The 21,637-nt window shown below is 35.5% G+C and overlaps 1 protein-coding gene across 1 annotated transcript in view; it reads left to right on the forward strand.

The window, feature by feature from the left end:
* LOC148945341 (dual 3',5'-cyclic-AMP and -GMP phosphodiesterase 11-like) overlaps positions 1-21,637 on the forward strand; it is a 256,119-nt gene that overhangs the window by 161,043 nt on the left and 73,439 nt on the right. Inside the window, exon 9 of the mRNA XM_089099013.1 lies at positions 13,226-13,336. Within this exon, the coding sequence (XP_088955139.1) occupies positions 13,226-13,336 (111 nt within the window). The remainder of the gene's footprint in view (positions 1-13,225; positions 13,337-21,637) is intronic.

A 21,637-nucleotide genomic window follows, 5' to 3' on the forward strand; every position in this document is an offset into this window, starting at 1 on the left:
AATTAATATAAGGAAATCTGTGGCTTTACTATCTTCTTCGCCAATTTTTGCGTACTAGCGATTACGTTGCTTCTATGTGCTTAAAGAGAAATGATCGTTTAGACTCCGATCAGCGTTATCGGTTACGAAATTCAATTTTTAACTGATCTGTGATTTTTTTTTAATATATATATAGAAAATAAGAAATAAAACTGGGTAAGGTCTCTAAAATATACCCGTATATTAAAGAAAGGAACTATACAGAAAGAATCTATTTTCGGAATTTCAAACCCTCCCATTTGATAAAGTCGTTGACTGACATATGTTCACATATTAAAAATGCTGTACGACTGTCGGAACGAAAAAATTAAACTTTGGCCTTTGGGGCTTAAATCTGAAGCTTTTGTTTGCCGCTGAGCAACCTAGGGTAAATCATCACTTCTTTCTTGCGAGGAGAACTAGGCCTGGCCCCCAACTAGTATGGCAAAAGTTATTGATTTAATAGCCGATAAAAAGACCATTGAGAGCTTTATAAATTAATGTTTATTTTTTTTTCTGCAAAGTACTAGTTTTTCAAAATTCTACAAATATAGCGAAATAACACGAGCCAGCTTATTTAAAATTTTTTTGAAAAAATATGTTGTATAACCTACGAAACAGTAATTTTTCTTCATTTTAAGTTTCAACTTAGCTATTTACTTTCATGAGAAAAGCTCTGTTTTTTAAGTTAATCAAAAAGTTAGTAAAAAAACAGATTTTCGATTTAAAAAACGGCATTGGACTTTCACAATCCCTACCGGCCGTGCTGATCTCCGTTTCATGGCCCTTCAGCCAGCCTAGCCATCCTGTGCTTCCGCCCACCCTTCATGGTTACCTTCCCCAGCTTTCTCTTGGTACCCATTTAGAGCTAGGTCGACTCTGGCTGAGCTTACAGAGACATCCCACTGACCCCCGTTCCAAACCAAATAACCAGCTACACCAGGAATCGAAGCCCTGTCCTAATATATAATGGATTTCAAGTAATAACAATCACAAGTGTATCTATTAATTAAAATAGATATTATTATTATTATTATTTATTTATAACCGATCATACAGACAACAAAAAAGACGGAGTACAGCAAAGACAAAAGAAAGAAACATACACTTGAATAAAGGTAAATGCACCAACTACATGACAGCAATAACTTCTACTAAAGAAAGTGCATAGAATAAACTATTGCTGGAGATTTGCATGCCACAGGTGACCAATAATTTTCCTGTTAAACTGTTGTATTTGTTTTTCTATTGTAAGCGTGGGATCAGCTATTTTGTATTTTCTGACCAGGTAAGTGTTGCGTGTCCAGGGCGGAAACTTTAATAGGTATTTTGCATATTTAAAGAATATCGACCGTAATTTGTGCTTCGTAGTTTACGGGAAAGTTCGCCAGAAGTGGCTAAGGTACAAAAAGTGAGGGGGGACCAGTTTGTTGTAGAGCCGTGCTAGGATCATTCGGTTAAAGCTGAATTTCTTTGCTACCGTTTTGCTATATGCAAATATCGTTCGTTTTTCGAGATGTTTAATGAGTAGTGCTCTTGTGTGCTTTAGTGTCTGGCCAATGGGTAACCCTAAATGTGTAATATGGTCAGCTGGTGCTATGTTAGTGTTTCCGAGTGGGATGGATTCAGGCTCCAGCGTTTCAGGCCAGTTGAACAATAGCACTTTCGACTTCGAAGCGTTGAATTCAAGACCAATAGCTGCATACTCTCATTCAAAAATTTTAAATTTTTCTTCAATTCTTCCAAGTTCACGGGCAATGTTTAATAAGTCATCATCAAAGCAAACTAGGGAAAGATCTATATTTTTGGAAATGCGAGATTTTAGATAATTTTCTTGTACAGGAATCACGCTATTATTGAAAGCTGGAGCAGAAGTAGGTGTACCTTGATGAGCACCCTTCTTTGCTGAGATTCTAACAGAATCTGTTTGCTTCTCATACTTGATTTTGATTTCGGCCTCGAGGTTTTCATGCATATCTCTCAGGGGTAGGAGTGTGTCATATTGGACGCCGCGCTTTGCCATTTCAAGTTCAATCTGTTCGTGTATTAATGAGTCAAAAGCTCGTCGTATATCATGTATGCCAAGAGTGACAGATTCGCCAGAATTTTCGGCATCCAATAGTACTGAAACTACCGCACTTAAAGCATGTCTAAAACCAAGCCCAGGCTGGAAACGAACTGGAAAGGTGGTGTGTAGCATTTCGTATTAATTTCCTCAATAATCAAAAGTTCAAATATCTTGCAAAAAGTGGTAGATACTGTAATAGGTCGAAATGATGTGCATTCCTCAGGAGGCTTTCCCTTTTTTGGTACCGGTGTAAGACGTCCGACGCAGAACGTACTAGGAACAATACCTTGTACAAAAATCATCTGGAATAAGAGGGTTAAATGTTCAATAAGCAGAAACAACGGGTTTTGCAGGTGGACTGCAGAAATTTTGTCAATACCTGCGATCTTTTTTTTTAAGATGATGGAGGGCGTTCCAAATGTCAGAAACTGATACAACACGATCGGTGCGACTTGTATGTGATAGTTGGTTATTGAGATAATATTTGAATTTTGTGCTTTTTTCTGTGCAAGGGGGTGAAAACTTGTTCATAGTATGCTTTCCATGACTCTAAGGGGATTGACGATGCATCAGTGGCTGTTTTTTATCTTACATGGACCTCCAAATATTATTGGGGTTTCGCAGAGCAATTTCCGATGACTTACAAATAATTTTTGCACGATGGTTAGCAAATTTACGTTTGGTGCGAAGCCGGATTTCATTCACTATTCTGGTTCGTGGACATCCGCAATCTTTCCATATAGAGAGCCAGAATTTAGCCGTGTCACACGCATCAACTAAAGCCGCATTTTCTGACCAACCCTTTACTTGTCTTCCTGTTTTGATTTTTCGTTTTGGCACTTTTGCTTCCTCAGCTAGACGAAGTGCATGTGACAACTGAGCAGTGTACGTGTTGAGCCGAATTCGCGCTTCCTTTTCGAGGCTAGGAGTGGATTGTATTAGCACATTGTATGGAACTTTTATTTTTGATATAATGCTATCATATACTTGATTGTAAAGGAAGGCATCCTTTTTATTCCAATCCGTAAGCTCTACCTATTTCTGCGATCTTACTTTTGACTAGTTTGGCGAGTGCTTGAAGAGGGAGGTGGTATATTCAATTCTATTGGGAAGTGATCCAAAGAAAAGGGAGTATCAAAGACGTGCACTTGAGAGGGGGAAAGCTGTTTTGAACAAATCACATGGTCAAGATCAGAGGAACCTGTGCTATGTATGTATGTGAAATTTTGTGTTTTGCCTGACACGATAAACGAGTCATCAAGTAAACCGTAAATCATATTTTCCCGAACACTAGAATCAATACTATCAATCTCGTTGACATTAGCACTCAATGAGCAATTAAAATCACCTAAAATACCTGTAGGGAATTTCCTGTTTAGTTAGGAGAAGGCACTCTGATAGTTTAGCGATACTTCTGGCAAAAAGCGAATCTGAATGGTCATCCCGGTAATATGTCGGCAGATACATGTTAACTACTACTAAATTACCACCAACTTGCACTGCAAGGATATTTTGCGTTAAGAATAAAATTTTTGACTCAATATCTCTCCGAACATAAGTTACAAGTCCACCAGAGGGTCGACCAAGGGCTTGCTTACGCTCAGCAGGAATAGCATACATCAAATGAGACGGAAAAGTGTCTAACTGATTCACAGACAATGGAAGGGCAAAGTGGTCTTGAACACTTACAATATGGCTGGTTTTCAGCGTTTCAGCTATTATTAAGGATAGGTCAGCATAGTTGTCGTTTATGTTCCAAGACACAAGGTTCATGAAACTCGAGAAACACCGGATTTGATATCAAACTTTGTAGACTTGTTTGTAGGACATCGTGTATGCTATAGCATGTATGTCCATTTGAGTTGCAGCTTGTGCAGAAGGCTGGCTGATTGCACTTGTTTAGGCGATCGGAAGTGTGATCAGTTGATCCACACTTCGAACACTTTGGTTGATTTGGTTGACACTTATAACACTGTTTCGGCAAAAATACAAAATGCTGTGCTGGTAGTTTCTCGTAGTGTATTTTCACAGAATGAAGAAGAAAAAACTCGAGCTTGGTTCGAGATTCGAAATGTACTTTGAAGACACGTGAGATACCACATTGCGGTATTTTTACGGCATTTGGGATGAGCGGTTTGAGTGACTGTTCACCGAAGTCCTCCGGGACTCGTTTCAGGACACCAATGTGGCTTGGCGAGCGGACAGATGCCGTAACACCCTGACTGTTATTCTTCAACGAAGCGACAACTACATATGTTGTTTTCTTTGATTTTAAAACTAATTTCCAATCATTTTTTGATTTGCGAAACTCATTTATATCATCAACACTGGGATATAATGTGTCAATAAACTCCTTTCGGGCAGTAGGAGTGTTCAAACTATCAGGCATGTTCTTAAGAACAACGGCATAGCTAGGTCTTTGAGTAGGCTCGTCGGTCGGTTTGCTAGGCACCCACGGGATCGGCTTATTTTGTGCTATGTGATAAAGTCCATCAACGTTTCGCTTAATTTCGGTTAACTGACAGATAGCCGTAGCAGATGTGCTTTCATCCACTGCAGGAACGGAGCAAGGTGACAATATGGCAAACGTTGAAATTAGACTATTGTCACGATTAGTCGTTTGAGCGAACCATTTGCAAATGTCTATAACATTTTCTTCCTCCTTCTTACTATGCCTGATTAGGCGAGTTTCGATTTTTAACTCCTGGTGGAGTAAAGTCTTTGCGTCAATAATATCATCAAACGAGAAGAAACTCACGGCTTTTACAATAATCACTTCCGCTTTTTCCCCCGTTCTCATCGTTCGTGAAATGTAGTTTAGCACAGGATTGATAATAATCTTTCCACTGTGACCTATATCATTTTTTTTCGCCCATAATGAACGAAATATCAAGAGTGTCTGGGGTTTCTTCACTCGAAACCAGCCAAAGTATCAAAAGTAATGGTTTTTATGCTGCTTCCAAATAAATAAAAGTCATTAAGCTTAATGTTACCCATCAAAAGCTACGAGCCTGGTAAAATTTGTCTGATTTTGGAAGAAGTGGGAAATATCCCCTAAAAGTCAAGGGATCTTAATGGAAAACACAACATCAGTTTCAGCATATCAGAGAGCATTACTGCAGAGGTTCCAAGTTCTCAACTACAAAAATTAGAATTTTGTATTTTGTGAGAAGAAAGATCACGGATGCGTGTTTCTTTGTCTTTTTTTTCTGTTTTTTTTTTCTCCAGGGGCAATCATATCGAATCATACTAGAATATCGGGGGAGGGCTCATTCGAATGGAAACCAAAAGTTCTAGTGCCCTTTTTCAGTGACCAAAAGTGAGTGGGTTGGAACAAGATGCGATTTAAAAAAAACTGCATTTTTGCGTATCTATTGCGTTTAATGAGGCCATGACGTCACGCGGCTGTCATGAATCAGCAACTGTACCACAGAAAAATGGCATATTCTGCCATTTTGTGTGGTCAAAACACAATTCTCCCCCAAATGGGGCCGAGTTAATATTGATTGAAAATTCTAAGATAAACCGTCGATTTAATAGTATTGAAATCCTAAATAAAAATTGAAATTTTTTCTTAAAATCCTCGTTACATGTAAACTAGGTTTGTTAGTTTTGGACTTTCTTTAATAATTAGAAATTTTTAACAATTTGGAGAAAGATGAAAGTGTCTCTAGATCAACGAGGAAGTAGAAAACAGCTGTAATTGTGTCACAAGGCCCAAGGAAGAAATTTAGAGAGTATGAAAGATGAGAAAATGGCGCTGAACAAGAGTAGCTTACAAAAAAGAGCATTATGAATAAAACAACGACACTGTCAACTTAACTGCAAAAAAAAATCAGATTCGAACAGTATGAGAAAACGGCAGTTCTCAATAAACGTCAATTTTTAAATGCTCGCAGTTGAGCTGTCAGTAGTCGCTCCTTACTTACAGCTAAGAAAAAACCAAAGACTTTTTCCTGTGTCTGATATGTTCTTTGGATACAGGAGTTCCCCCTTTACCGATTTTCTTAATGGTCAAGCTAGGGGGCTGTATGTTTCCTGCAGAGTTTTCGACAATGGTGATTCCAGTTTTGTACTTTTTGTTTCTAGCCAGCAACATTTTTTAGGAGTTTCAGGCTACTTTTTGAAATTCGTATAAATTGGTTTTTAAGATAACATTTTACTATTAAGACTAATCGAAATAATAGTTACCATTCCTGAATCAGTTGCAAATGGGAATTTCTTCTTACTTTTTTCATTGAATTTAAAAGAGTAAAGGTTTCCCACAAAATGGGAGTACTTAATTTTAAACGTAGAATGAAGGAAATTAGCTTATAAGTTGTCAATAGCTTAAAAAACATCAAGATGTCAATTTTAAGTTGGTCCGAAATTATAGCCTATAATGAAGTCAAACTTCAAACTTTTGTGAGATATGTGCTTACTGTGTTTTGCTTTTGGGCTTGTATTTTGTAATATTAGCCTTAGTTTAATAATTAACAAGCTGACATGTCTACATACTTTGTTTTAACACGCTCAAATTGCATTTTCAGCATCCTATTTGTAATTAGTGGTGTTATCAAGCACACTATAAAAATTTCACCCATCTTAAGTTTGTATATACTACATACAACATTATTCAAGCTAATTAAGTTTTGCCCCTTGTATTATGTGAAGAAAAGATGAAGGTACGGACCTAGAACTCAAACTTCGGATTTACCTTTATATATATTTGATAAGCTGAAAAGCCTTCCTTTAAGATCATTGCCTAACATAATAAAAGTTTGTGGGATTGCCCACAAACTTGATCCAGCTGAAATTCTTGTTCTACTTTCACCTGAATTTATTGCTTCAATTCTCTTTAATAAACGTAATTGCAAATAAAAATCACGAGAATAGAAAATTAACTTATTATTCTCTGAAGTGGAATTGGAAGATGGTCATGAAAAATATTCTCTTCTACAAAGAACATAAATTGGTAATTTGTTCTCCTTCATATCGCCCATTTTCTGAATAAATGAAGCGCTCAGTGTTGCAAAATCTGGTTCTTAGGAACAGTGAGAAATATAGGTTTAAGATTTCCTGTAGGAATCGTTTTAACATGTACATTTTTAACGGTTTTGGTTTAGATGGACTTTACGCCAAAAGGAGACATGTACATAAGAATCCATTTTGAAGGGGCCCTGTATTTTGAAGGGTGCTAAAATTCCTCAAAACAGACTTATAAAAAAGAACAAGAAAACTAGGGGAAATTATGAGGATCATAAGATTTCTGTAAATGAATAGGGTGAGCCTGGAGACTTTGTGTATTTGGCTGACCAGAAAGTTGGCATGTCTGTCTTGTATAAAATGAAGAAGGAGAAGACCTGAGCCATTTCTTTGCAGCTATAAGAACCTTTAATATTTAAGGAAGAGCGTTTTAAAATGATAACAATTTATCGCTTCCTGGAATTTTATGTTCTCCAAGTCCGAACTTCGTTTGTAAGCCGGTTTTTAAATTTGTTGAATAAAAACCTCTAGAAAAAAAAACAGACTATTCTTCAATGATGAAATATTGTACTTTTTTTCAAAGGCTGTTATTATCAATTTTAACACGAGAAATATTATGCATTTACCTATGTTTGTTTGTGTTTAATTTTTGCAAAATTCCAAAAATAAGTTTAAAAAAAAAATAAAGAACTCCATTAAACCAAAAATGAAACAAAAACAGAATAAAATAATCTACCAAGCACACGACTACCACAAATCAGTATCAATAAATAAATGAAACCCAAAACGAACAGAAATTAAAATAAATAACAGAGTCAATCTCAAAATGAGCAGAAATTGACATGAGTAGGGTTCAAAACTCCTATGCTTTCTAAAACTCAGAATATAATTTGCACTTTACTGAAAAAATTCAAATGAATGTGCATTGTCAGTTTAATATACATATGCTGATATTTATTCCTTAAAAATTTTTATTAATTTTTGATTTCTTAAAGTTATAAAAGTAAAAACATTTGAAAGAATTTTTTCCAGTAAATTAAAAATTATATTCTGGCTTTTAGAAAGCATAGGGACTTTGAACCCTGCTCATATTAATTTTTGCTGGTTTTGAGTTTAACTCTGTTATTTATTTTAATTTCTGTTCATTTTGCGTTTCATTTATTTATTGGTACTAATTTGTGGTAGTTGTATGCTTGGTAGATTATTTGATTCTATTTTTGTTCATTTTTGGTTTAATGGAGTTCTTTATTTAAAAAAAAAAACTTATTTTGTGGAAAAATTTTTTTCAATTCATTTCTGTTCGTTTTATATTGACAGTATTTTTCATTGCAAAAGAAAATAATAGTTTGAATCTTTCCGGTTTTCCTTTAAGAATTCATAGTTTGGCCTGCTATTTATAGGCTGGATAAACTTTTTCAGCAATTTCCAACAACACAAACTTTTTTGAAAATCATGACACAAATAGTAGTGTTTAATTTAGTCATGGACATCCTCTATTTGACCTGATAAATAAAAGTTGATACGATTCCCAAAAAATTATATCTATGCTCTTTCACAGCCTGGATGCAATTACACTCTTTTGATTTAGTAAAATTTTAAGAGCAGAAGTAGTAAAAGAAGTAGCCCTAAAAAATTGAACTTAATACCCTCAGTCGTTTTTGGTATATTGCTGAAATGTCTTATTAGCAACCAGCATACATACAGTGTGCTTTGATTTAATTTTAAAGCAACAATTAGTTTTCACGCATAATGGACAAGTTTTATAATTGGGGGGGGGGGGGGTTGACCTTCCCAATTACCGTAGAAATATAGATACTGGACCATTCAGCTGTGTTGAAAAAATTGGCTGTCTCAAAATTTTGATTAGAAATGTCTGGAAAATTATGAGCTAAAGAGGAGGGCTGATTGCCCTCCAATCATTTTTGACTCTTAAGAGGGCGCTATAACTTTTGATTTTCAATCAAATTAGCTCCTTTAAAATATCAACGATATTACTAGCTATGATAGAGCATAGCTGCCTATTTCCTTATATATGCCCTTTTAATGCCTGCATTTATTTAAGTTTTTCGTTTAACTGAAACTCCTAAATGTTCCCTAAAAGATTCAACGTAATGCCATTAGTATCGTTAGTTACAGTGATCGTAGAAGCAGCATTAAATGAATACGCAATGTGTCTTCTTGCTAGCTCAAAATCCACAAACTATGAAGGTCTAAAGGTGAAATTGTCAGAGAATATTTCTGTTGTACGGATGACAAGCTGCCATCCGTATGCAGGTTGTCAAAAGGGTATTTTAGCAACATCTTAGGACAGTTTCGTGTGTGAAATTAAAACATACAACGCTTGTTGTGGGGGATGTTGAACTAACCAAAAGACAATATTTGCATCATAATATTATTGCTTCTACTCCTACAACTAGTGCTACTATTACTATTACTGCTACTACTACTGCTGCTATTAAACCTAAGACTACTACTATTAACTGTACTCCTACTGCTACTACTATATTTACTGGTGCTACTACTACAACTAATAAACATAAGTGTATTAAGGCGACATTTTGGACAATATTGTAACTGTATTGAAATAAATCGAAACACAACAATGCTGAAAAATTATACGATTATAGCGCAATACGCTCTCAATTCCCGCATAATATAGATTAAATCCGAACTGCGCTCACTCAACATCTGTTTTCCACTTCATGCTCTTTGATTTAGGATGGCTGAATACCCAAAATCAATCATCGTACAAAAGATCAACTCCGGAATGCCAGTGGCTCCCAGAGGTACTAGGCAAAGGTTGTTATCACAATCTACAACTTAGGTGGCTAAATTATACCAGAGGCATATCGGAATCTATATTTACTTGGGCTACTACACAGACGGGCCTAATTGGTAACGCAGCCCTGAATTAGGACGTAATCGCCTGTGGCTAGAACAGAGGTGTTAAATGAGTGTAGTTCAGAAACTATATCATTTAACATCAATTTTAAGATTTTTTTTTCTGTCAAAGCACCATATTTGTCCGTAAGAAACTGTCTAATAATAAGGTTTATTTGACTGACTCTATACTCAAATGTGCGTAATTGCATTCTTCTTCTTTGAGCAAATAAGAACAAACGAAAGCTGAAAATTCTTTCCAACAATTATCAAGGAGGCACACTTGTGCCTCTATAAAGAGGCGACCCACCACAATGTTAAGCGATATCCGGTCCTAGCGGTCGCAGAGAGACAGCTATGATCGCATTTTGTAGCCCAAGTTCCAATTAAGAAACGTGCAAAATTTCACCCCCCCCTCCGACTTTATCTTCATGGGTAAAAGTGGGCCGGAAGTTTCGACCCTCCGACCTCAGCCCCCCTTTAACGTTGTCCGATTGGGCTGAAATTTAGAGGTTAAGTTTTCCTAGGGCCCGGGAGCTTATCCTCGAAATTTCAGCTCAATCCGATCACCCCTTCCCTGTTTTCCAAAAAACAAATATAGCCACACAATGTTCATTTCTCTTTTTTTTCATCAGCCACGCCTAAAGGCCACAGTTGGCAACGGATCCGGGTGAATGAGGACTCATTCGAAGCGGAATTCGACCTGTTAGGGCCTTTTGATATTTTCAGATCGAAAAAATTATCCCCCGAATTTACATTTACGAAAAACCTCGTTTTCCTATAAGAGCCCATGTTAATTTTTCCCACCACAACCCCCCCTTACTGTTGTCTGATCAGACTGAAATTGGAACGATAAGTTTTTCTAAGGTCTGAGATCTTATTCTCAAAATTTAAGATCAATTCGATCCTTCCTTCCGCATTTTCCAAAAACCAAATTTTAAATTTTGTGGGATTTGCTTGCGTCACAAATAGATAGATGAGACTAAAATAATATTTCCGTAAGTGTTTCTGTGGTACAATGGTCGCTTTTCCTGACTGTCAGGCGGAAGATCCTGGTTCGATTCCCCATCAGAGAAAATTTTTTATGTATTGAATTTAAAGTTTAAAAAAGAAACTCAGTTTCTTTTTTAAATCTAATCTATTAAATCCTTCGGCTAAACAGGCGTCTCCATAAGAATATCACAGTCGGCCCTCAGGTTACAGGTAAGTCTCCACTGCTTTGATAGCATGTCGTAAAACAGCATGCTCGAAGAAAAGTTGAAAAAAGAAATCTTACTGTGCATTTGATTTCATTATTCAGGAATTAAAACCCTTAACACAAGTATCTTCAAGAGCGGGGGGTTTTGGGGCAGCAGCCCCCCATTTTTAACTCCTGACACGATCAGCTAAAGGTTAGTCAAGCAATAATAAGTAATAAACTGTATAAAAACGTGCAGAAATTATTTGAAAAAAAAACTACGTTTTCTAAAGAGTTAAAGAGGCTGAGTCACAAGTTCGAACCTTAAAACGTACAGGGATTAGGAGGTACAGTTGGGGGGCTGCCACCCCAAACCCCCGCTTCCGTATATAAAAGGGGCTGTGCCCTCCTCAACGCCTCGCTCTCTACGCTAAAGTTTGACTTTCTCACAGCTCTTTTTTTTTAAACAATAAAAACTTTAGCGTAAAGAGCGAGGCGTTGAGGAGGGCACAGCCCCTTTTATATACGGAAGTGGGGGATTGGGGGGCGGCAGCCCCCCAACTGTACCTCCTAATCCCTGTACGTTTTAAGGTTCGAACTTGTGACTCAGCCTCTTTAACTCTTTAGAAAACGTAGTTTTTTTTCAAATAATTCAAACTAAAACCAGTTACTTGTGTTCTTTGTCATTGTCATTGCAACACGAAAAGCTCCAATAATGTTGGCTTGTGGAGAAGTGTACGCAAGAAACTGTCCTCAACCGAGTATCACCTGTGATAAATCATTTGTTTGCAGAAGTAGGCTAGTTTTCAGGTGATAGTGGTAGTTCATAGCGAGGGCTTTCTGGCGAAGTGAAAACTCCTGAGGTGTCAAATAGTATTGGATAATGAAGGAATGCGTAATGAACTACCTTATGATGGCTACTAGCTGTGGTAAGCTGGTAGGGTGCATTGATAATTTGAGTTCGAAAGGGTTGAGTATTCTTAGTTGCCAAACCAGTAAATCAGTGTTGCCATAATACGCACCATTAGCGTCATGCCAAATATTTGGATTCATGATCACACCTAAACATTGAAGGAGGATAAGGAGAATCCACTCAGATATTAGTTCTAAATAGTCACCCCTCTTGGTAATTTGTCTCTAGTTTGAGTAAATGTTTCTCTTTCTCTTCCGTTCATTTCTCCTATAGTGATTTATGTGTAACTTTATTCTGTCTTGATTGACTTTTTTGATATTGTAGTGCCCATACGTCCCTTTTGGTTCAAAAGGTACTAAAATCCATTTTTGAAGATGCTCAAAAGTAAAGAATAACTTTCCTATGAAAGCTTTTGAAAGTTAAAGTTATTTTGATAGTTTTGCTGAAACCGACACATGAGGGCGTGGCCTAAATGGGTTTTTGATGCTTCCTCTTAAGACCTCTTTTGAATGACTTGTTCTGTCTTTTTGTCCCATTGACCTCCGGCAACCTTGTCTGAATGAGTCCCTGAAAGATTTTTGACAAAAAAGTCTTGAAGTATCTCGTTCACTGTCGCTTTCTTGGAAAAACTTCAGACTATCCTTTAAAGATAGGAACTGCGTGAAAAAAACTTCAGACTATCCTTTAAAGATAGAACTGCATGAACAAAATTTCGGACTATCCTTTAAAGATAGGAACTGCGTGAAAAAAATTTCGGACTATCCTTTAAAGATAGGAACTTCATGAAAAAAACGTCGGACTACCCTTTAAAGATAGGAAGGGCGGGAAAAAAAAGGACTACCTTTTAAAGATAGGAATTGCGAGAAAAAATTTCGGACCAACCTTTAAAGATAGGAACTGCGTGGATCTGTGTATATGAAGCTAGTAGAGCTGCTTTTAAAAGATTTTTACTCTAAAAATTTGTAAAAGAAATAATGGTATTTCAAGGACAAGGGTCCAAAACCTTACTTATGTATATAGTCTTCGTGTATACATGACTAAGTGTCTATTAAGAATTTTTGTTTAGTTCTTAAAGGCCCAATTTTAAGCGTTCATAGAAATCCTGATTAAATATTTGGTGTTTAGAGACCCAACTTTAAGGAATCGTGTGAATATTGATGTGGCTTATGTTTTTGTCAGTTGACGCCATGCTACTTTATTCTAGGTTTTGCTAGATTTGGCGAAAATGATATTCGAAGAGCAAAGTACAATGGAACATACAGTTTATAGGATCTTATCTCACACTTATTCCCTAATAAAATGTGAGCGATGTCAGGTAATTCCTTTCCTTTCTAATTCTTCCTTTCCTAATCTAAGGCTTTCCTTTCTAATACTCTGGACCATTCCTAATATTTATCGTTATTCGTAGTAACGAACTGTAAGTACATGCAGCTAGTGCCAATGAAAATGATGAGAATGATACCGACATACAGTCTATAGGATCTTATCTCATACTTATTCCCTAATCATATGTGAGAGATCTCTGGTAATTCCTTTTGGATTCTATAATACTTTTATTACTATGCTAAAAGCTAGTTTGTTAGCTAACATGCAACAGGGAAATATTCCTTAGGGGAAAAACCAAGGTTTTATTGTAACGTCACTAGCAATAACAATTGGTATATTTCATTAAGAATCCGGATATAGACAACATTTGTTCAAAACAGAATAATTATTCTAAGCGCGAGGGGGGGTCCAAGCCCGACTCTTTCCCCAAATTACGTTTTTTGTGGTTTACGTATAATTTTCAACAATCTTTGTGTGTTTTGTTTGTGCTTTTATTTCTTTTTTAGAAATATACCCCCCCCCCCTCTTCATAGTTTTTTTTTCTACGTGCATGCCTGAGCGGTATCATCATGTTCTGGCATATGTGGGACTTTTTGGAAAGCCTGCTTGTATACAGTTGTTTGCAGTTGTGCTCTACAAAAATGCCATATTACAATATTGATATAAAAAAAATAATTGAATTTGTGTTAGAAACAATTCAAGTTTAAAAATTGTAAATATGACTTATTTTACTTTAGTATTGTGTATATCTGCTTGTTAGCTTTTTTTAGAATCATACGTGATATTTTGCGGTAACATATGGTTAATTTTGCTTGCTGCCGTATTACAAACGCAATACTTAATTGTCAAGAATACTATTCTATTTTTAATATTTGTCTTCAAATTTATTAGTTTTTTCTGTCTTTTAAATTATCTTAACAATGTGCCGGAAACATCTGTTGTGTTTTATATTCGTGTATTTTAAAAATTAGCCGTTACGTATCATATTTATAGAGTCAATAGAACTCAGGGTTCAACACTGCCCAGATCATTGTACGTAGGGAATTCAGAAAGCAAAAAATAGGTCCCTAACTACGGTAAATTATGCAGTCTCCTTGAGTTTTTCTTTTCCTTAACACTGCTATTACTGCGTTTTAAAATTAAAACACCATTCGTATCTGCCCACAGGGGGGTGGAGTGGAATCGGAACCCTCTGATGGTTGGCCTGAATGAAGTCCTTCCTCAATATTTGTACGACGATCCCCCCCCAGAGATTCGAAAAGTTGTAGCCTAAATGTGTACTTTTTGACCCAATCCCTCCACAGAAAAATGGCTAAAGGAATAATTACCACATTCCCCGGGAAATATCTATGAGATGAAGAATTGAAAAATTATTTTCTTAGTTGCCACAACCAATCAGTTATTTCAAACTCTAACATCCAAAGTTCAGTTTCGCATCTTTTAATTATTTTTGGCTTAAATTTATGGTCTAATAAGAAACTAGTATAAAGTCTTGCTTCAAAATTTCCTCTTGAAGAAAACATTCCGAACAACTAAAGTTGTCGTTTGTACAGTAAAGTTGTAATCGTGTACAGCAATCATGTTAACAATGTCTGTTAGAATGACTTGAGTCCTCATGTTGAGGACATGTCTAGTTAAATTTTCGGGATACGAAAATACCGTCAACGTTTTTTTTTTTTTTTTATTCTCGGCAAAGGGACTTTGTTGTATCTTTATGTAAAATAATTCAACTTGTTTTATTATTCATTTCCTATTAAAATTTGTTTAGTTATTTTGCTTTAAAAGCGCCGAGATCCACTCTGTGCAAGTGGGCGTCTTTTACCCAGTTCTTGGGCAAACTTGGAATAGTCTAGTGTTGCTTATTTGTATGACAACGGGAGAAATAGAAAAATCCAAATTTTACAGGAGAGGAAAAAAATAAATCATTTATAACTTATTATTTCCGAGGCTATAATAAAGGCTATAAGTCAAAGCTCTCATTTTTAAGTATGTACCTATTGAAAATTACCTTTACTATTGCAATAACTTATACAGAAATGTCAATATGTGTTCTAGTTACGTCCACCAGATTCCTTGTGATCAAGAATGTCATAAAAGACACCTAACTAAAATATGATGTTTTGTACTCGTTGAGGTGACTTACACTCATAGCTCCTGTCGAGTAGCTAATTTTGTATAGAGCCTGGCAAATCTGTTCACCCATCTGTACTGTTTACCTACTAAGAGCTCAGTTCGATCAATTGTAGTTTTTACGTGTTTAAAGACCTTGTTAAGGTTACTTTTCTCCTAAACACAAGGCCTACCCCTTGGTTAATATCGACGACCATGTACAGGATCAGAGCTGTAGACCCTTTTGGCTGCAATCATCGGCATCACTTCGATGAGGCGTTCAAGTCAACTAAGAGCTTGTTGAGTAGTCTGAGTGAGAATGCCACTTGGACAGTATATATGAACAGCCTTTCGTTGGTGATAATGAAATCATCTTAGTGAAGTCCCTAAATTGACAGGAGAAGTTTTATCTGCTGGAAAAACATTTAAGCATGGATATGGTAACTGAAGTAATTAGCTGTCTCTGCTGCACAGAGCAAGAAGGGACCGACATATGCGTTACAGATATGCTTGTTGACGCGTCTAGGTATCTGAAGCGTTCTTCAGATGGTTCATACAGCAAAAATTTTAAGGTAGTGGCTAGAGATTGCTTCATTGGAGGGGTAGGATAAGGCTTCGCGCCAAATTGGGGGGAGTAGACAGATTTGTACACTGCTATACAGCGAAAGACAAAACATTTTATTTTATTTTTTAAAATTAGATTTGTCGAACTATTTGGCCTCCCAAAATTAATTAATTGAATAAATTAAATAAGGTTTATTCCAATCTTAATCAAATAAAGAGAGTTTGTAGCGTTGTAAGACCGTTAAAGCATTTGGGAATTATGGAAGATATTATAGGCATAATAGAACTGTAAAGAAGAAAACCTATTTTGGCATAGGACACACTTTTAAATAAGTCTGATCATTTTATTAAACTACTACAGTTTATTAAGTTAGTGAATTGAATAGCTTAAATTAACATACTTGTATGCGAAAGAGCGTTACTAAGCCTTCCAAAGACAGGTTAGATTTTTGTGATTTGGTTGTATATTTCTTAATGAATGTGGTAATTGTTGGAAAAAACAGACATGAAATCGGAAAAATTAGTGATACTGTGCTAAATGGACACTGCAGTCTGCAGCTACTCTTGGATGTAGAATAAGGCTAATAAGTCAAATGACATAAAGTATTTAAGTGTAATCAAGCTGTTGAGGTTCACAAGTGATTTAACTTCTCTGGTAAGACAGTGTTCATAATGCGGTTTTTGGTTTAGTGTTTTTTTTTTCGCAGTAATTCATTTGTTTATCTAATTAGAAGCAATTCGTAATGTATTTATAGATTCTTTAACTAATTAGTTTTTTTTTCACGGAACTATCATGTTATGGAAGAAAAAGTGGAATATTGTGGTAGCAGATGGTTATTTCTACCAGTGTCCGTTTTTGCAACACTTTCGAAATGCTTTCGCCACTATTTTGATTATCTGCGTTATAACTTACTATTTTTTTGTCTTTGGTATAAACTCTATGATCAACCTGTCAGAAACAGCTTATATATTTCAAAATTAGTGCATTATCAGATTAGTCCAGTTCACGTTTCCATTTAATTGTACAAAAGCTCAGCGCTGTTAAATGATATGGCCTTGCTCTACAAAAATGCCATATTACAATATTGATATAAAAAAAATAATTGAATTTGTGTTAGAAACAATTCAAGTTTAAAAATTGTAAATATGACTTATTTTACTTTAGTATTGTGTATATCTGGCACTAATTGCCTTAATTTCGCTATCAAGAGTGGTAATTAAAGGGGGGAGGGGAAAGTTGTTGCCTGTATAATTTGAAACATAAATTTTTACGTAATACTAGTAAAAATCCTTCTTCTAACTATTAAAAGGTGCCTAAAAGGTATATAATAATAACAATTCATGCTTCTCTACTTTCAGCAAATTCCTATTTATTCAACTGTAAGGGCTGCTTCCAGTTTACCTGCACAACAAAAAGACACCCTCCCCCCCCATGCGTGTATAAAATCCCAGACTACTATTTTGCTTATCTTGTTGTTGTTGTTTTTAATTGCTATTAATGGCGTTTTGAACCAAAAGTTGATGAGTAATACGTACAAAATAAAAGGCAAATCAATAAACACAGGACACTTTAGAGTTTTGAAGAAAAGAAGAAAACTAACTAGATTTTTTTTATTGTTAAACTTCAATAAAAACGATCTTAATAAATCCATCTTCTTAAAAAGACCCAAAAAAATTATTTTAATCGCTCCCTTCCCGTCTAATATTTTATATTGGCTCAGTGTCAGTCTCACCTCCTCTAGTTTCAAATTTGCATCGTTCCAACATGATGATGTATGCAATTCCGAGTGACAAAGTTTTTTATTTTTTTTTATTTTATCGAAAAAAAATATTTTAGTCGTTGTCATCAGTTCCTATACGAAACAACAGTTATTTGGCATAATTTGCATTTTTCAGTTTGTAATTTGAATCGTAACTCCCAACCAAAATAAAGTCAGAAATAAAAGAAGAGTTCACAAAACTGTTTTGATGGGTCTCACAAATCCAGGTACGTACAAAGAATTTTTAGGGGAGATCAAACAATAAAAAAAAATTAAACTCATTTTCAAAATGAACTAAAAAGTAGAGAATTATTTTTTTTTCTCAAGAATGTATGGTTATAAGCGAACATGAGGTACACAAAAAGCATTGGGTTTTACTTATCATAAACACCAAACTTATCTAGGTGTTAAATTCATAAACGGAAAAAGTCGATGAGTTGAGGAAAAAAAAATAAAAAAGATCAAATTATGCAAAAACGAAACGATTTTTTGCCCCAAATTTTCACTTTTATTTAATATTTTGAAATTTTTAATTTTCGAATTTAAAAAAAATATAATTTCTCATCCAAGATTACAACCTAATTTAACACAGCCTCGGGATGTGGTCTTACCGTTGTGCTATACTGATAAAAGTGGGAAATAACTGAACATTCGGAAGTGGTTGAAAAATAGTTCACAAATAAAAAAAAATTGTGTGACAAAGAAATAAAGGAAGATGGAACAAAAAGATCAGCGAGTTAATAAAAATGAACTGGAAATGATTTAATTAAAAAAATTAAGGTATATGTATAATGTATAATGTCAAAAAAGTGACCATAATATTTGGAAAAAGTTTAGCATAAAATCGAAAATTCCGGCTCAACTAACCTACCCCCCTCCTCAATGCTTAGATATAGCCAAAAAATGGCTCATTTTTACAGTTTCATATATTTTTTGTCAATACTAGCTGTTCATAATCCCACATAAAAACAACTTCGGTATATAACCCGATATTATGTAAAACCAATCAGAAAGGGGGGGGGTGAGGTTGTTACGGAAATAATCATGCATATATTATTGGAACTAGTCAATTAGTTGATACACACGCAAGATAGACGCTAAAGGAAACTAGTCAAAAGGGTATCAGTCAGTAGAGAATTGGATCGCAAAGCGTGATTGGTCATTACGTTTACAACATTTAAACTATTGTTTTTTGGGGTTTTGGGGGGGGGAAGTACCTAGATTAGGTTACGTATTTAATATCCACTATGCTTTTAACTAATTAGCATTAACTAATGAAACTAGCTCCTTCTTCATATAATTTTAGTATGACTGTTGACGGAACAAGATTCAAAGTCTTCTGATCAAATTGAAAGTTGGTGAGGTGTTAGAAGTGGTTTTCACGAGGACTCGAGTTGAACTCGAGTTCAACTTCCACGTGGATTTTTGTTTTCGCACTGGATTTGCTCGCTGGATGTATTTTTTTGCGTAAATCCTCCTCGGATCCATCTAAAGTTGAACTCGAAGTTGAGCTCAAATCTATGGTTTGTTCAACTCTGTGTTAATAGCAGAGTAGAAAGTCAACCTGGTAAGTTGAAAATCCATCTCTAAGTTGAACAAAAGATGGATTTTATCTATATTTCGTTGTTTTCATGAGGGTTTTAGTTGAACTCGAGTTCAACCCGAGTTTTCGTGAAAACAGCCTCTAACTGACTATTGTCACTTGTCACTAAACAAATGATAATCGTATGCTCATGAGAGAGAATGTTATCTTTACCTACTATGCGAATAAGCGAAGTGGGTATTATCTCATCACACTAACCGAGTGATTGCTTGATAAAATCAAATGAGCGCAACGTGAAAAAATGCCAAAACTCCCGTCAGTGTATTTAGAATAGAAACAGCAAATTTTTTCACGGGGAAAAATAGATCAATCGGAAAATGTAGTACTTCCTCACTATTCAAAAGCGTAAGATAATTTCCAGAACGTAACAAAAATGTAACGTTTTTAGGACCGTAACGTAAAACGTACCGTTTTATTTAAAACGTACCAAAAATGGTACGAACGTAACCTTGGTGGCAACCCTGGTTTTGGCTTATCCATGTTTTGTTGGATACCGTAAAAAGACTTTAGGTAACGAACATTGCTTTCAGAATTATAAAAAATAATCGAAAATTTTAAGTACGGGACATTAAAAGAAGAGATCATATAGGGTAGAATATTTGTCGCTATAAATTTTTGAAAAAAAAGGAAATAAATTTGAGGAATGCCTTCTTGCGCATTTATGAGGTAAGATCAAATAACAGAATATATTGTTGGACGGTTCAAGTCATTTCAAGATTTAGTATTAAATCTGATCAATTTCTTTTTTACATTTTCAAATTTTGACACCCCTAATAGAGCTGTAGTCTTGTGTTCAGTGCTTTGATGAACTAACTTTAAGATTTATGCATTTATATGGACATTTCAACAGGAATACTCTACAAAAATTACTTTTACTGCTATTTACAAATCTTTAGTTTGATACAACCCTAGTTATACCTTTTTTTGTTTTTGTTTTTGTTGAGTTCAGTTCAGTGTTGGCTCAAACTGAGGCTCAAAGTCCATTTCTGTAAAATCTACACGCTTGACCGATTAGCAAAATCCTTTTGTTCTGCATTTTCTTTGGTTTTCGCGGTACTTAAGAGTTTATTTTTTGATTTTTCCCAAAATGGGTTATATCCCCATTTTCCAGTTGTAGAAATGGTTGAAAGTTGGAACTTCTGATACCAAACCGTTTCTGTCCTTTCTCGGGGACCTAAAAAATTCATTTCATGAACTGGTACGAACTGGTATGAAATAAAATAAACTATAAATGCGTTTATCAATTTCAATCCTATCCTGTAAAATCCATATCGTTCAATACACTTAATTATGTTCCAGACGTCCACTTGGGTCGTGTTGAGACCATTCCCTTAACATGTTCACGGGTCAGCTTCAGTAGAAAGGGAGGTGCTACTCGTGTCACGCACCCCTGCTGCCACCTACAACTTTTTTTAACACCAAATTTGGGCATAGAGTCCCTAGGGAGAACACGTGGTTAATTAAAGCGATTGGGAATTTGGAACACCTGTGCTGTCAGTCATTAATCAAATTGTTTCCGGGCAAAGTTTAATAATGTCTGACAGGTACTGTCAATCATTAATCAAAATGTTTCCAGGCGAAGTTTAATAATGTCTGACAGGTGATGTCAAGATTGATTGATATGTCACGAAATGGGAATTAATTTGTTGTTTCTAAGGGGAATTATTGATTCAAGAAAGGGGAATTAATTTGTTGTTTCTAAGGGGGAGGTGGGGAAGAGATATATTGATTGCGTAATCGAAGGGAGAGAATTCCCGAGAAATTGATTACATAATCGGTAGAACCCTATCAGAAGCTCATGACGGGAATTCATTTATGGGCATAGAATGACGTAATCGACTAAGACAATTGGATTTCTGAGAAATTGATTACATAATCGGTAGAACCCTATCGGGAGGTCCTGACGAGAATCCATTTATGGGCATAGAATGACGTAATAAACTAGGACAAATGGATTTCTGAGAAATCGATTACATAATCGGTAGAACCCTATCAGAAGGTCATGACGGGAATTCATTCATGGGCATAGAATGACGTAATCAACTAATACAAGCAAGTTACTTTATTAATGTCCCTCCTAAACCCATTTTCCAACTTGAAGTAATTATATTTTTCACCCACAACTATACTTTACAGCTTTTTGGATACCTCAACACCAAGAAATACTTTTCAAAGACCATTTCAGAGCAAGTTACTTTCTTAATGTTCCTCCTAAACCCATTTTGCAACTTGAAGTACTTATCTTTTTCACCCA

This window comes from Artemia sp. Qi Xiang Cuo, chromosome 13 (assembly GCF_049724085.1).
Source record: "Artemia sp. Qi Xiang Cuo chromosome 13, ASM4972408v1, whole genome shotgun sequence".
In the NCBI taxonomy this organism is placed as follows: domain Eukaryota; kingdom Metazoa; phylum Arthropoda; class Branchiopoda; order Anostraca; family Artemiidae; genus Artemia; species Artemia sp. Qi Xiang Cuo.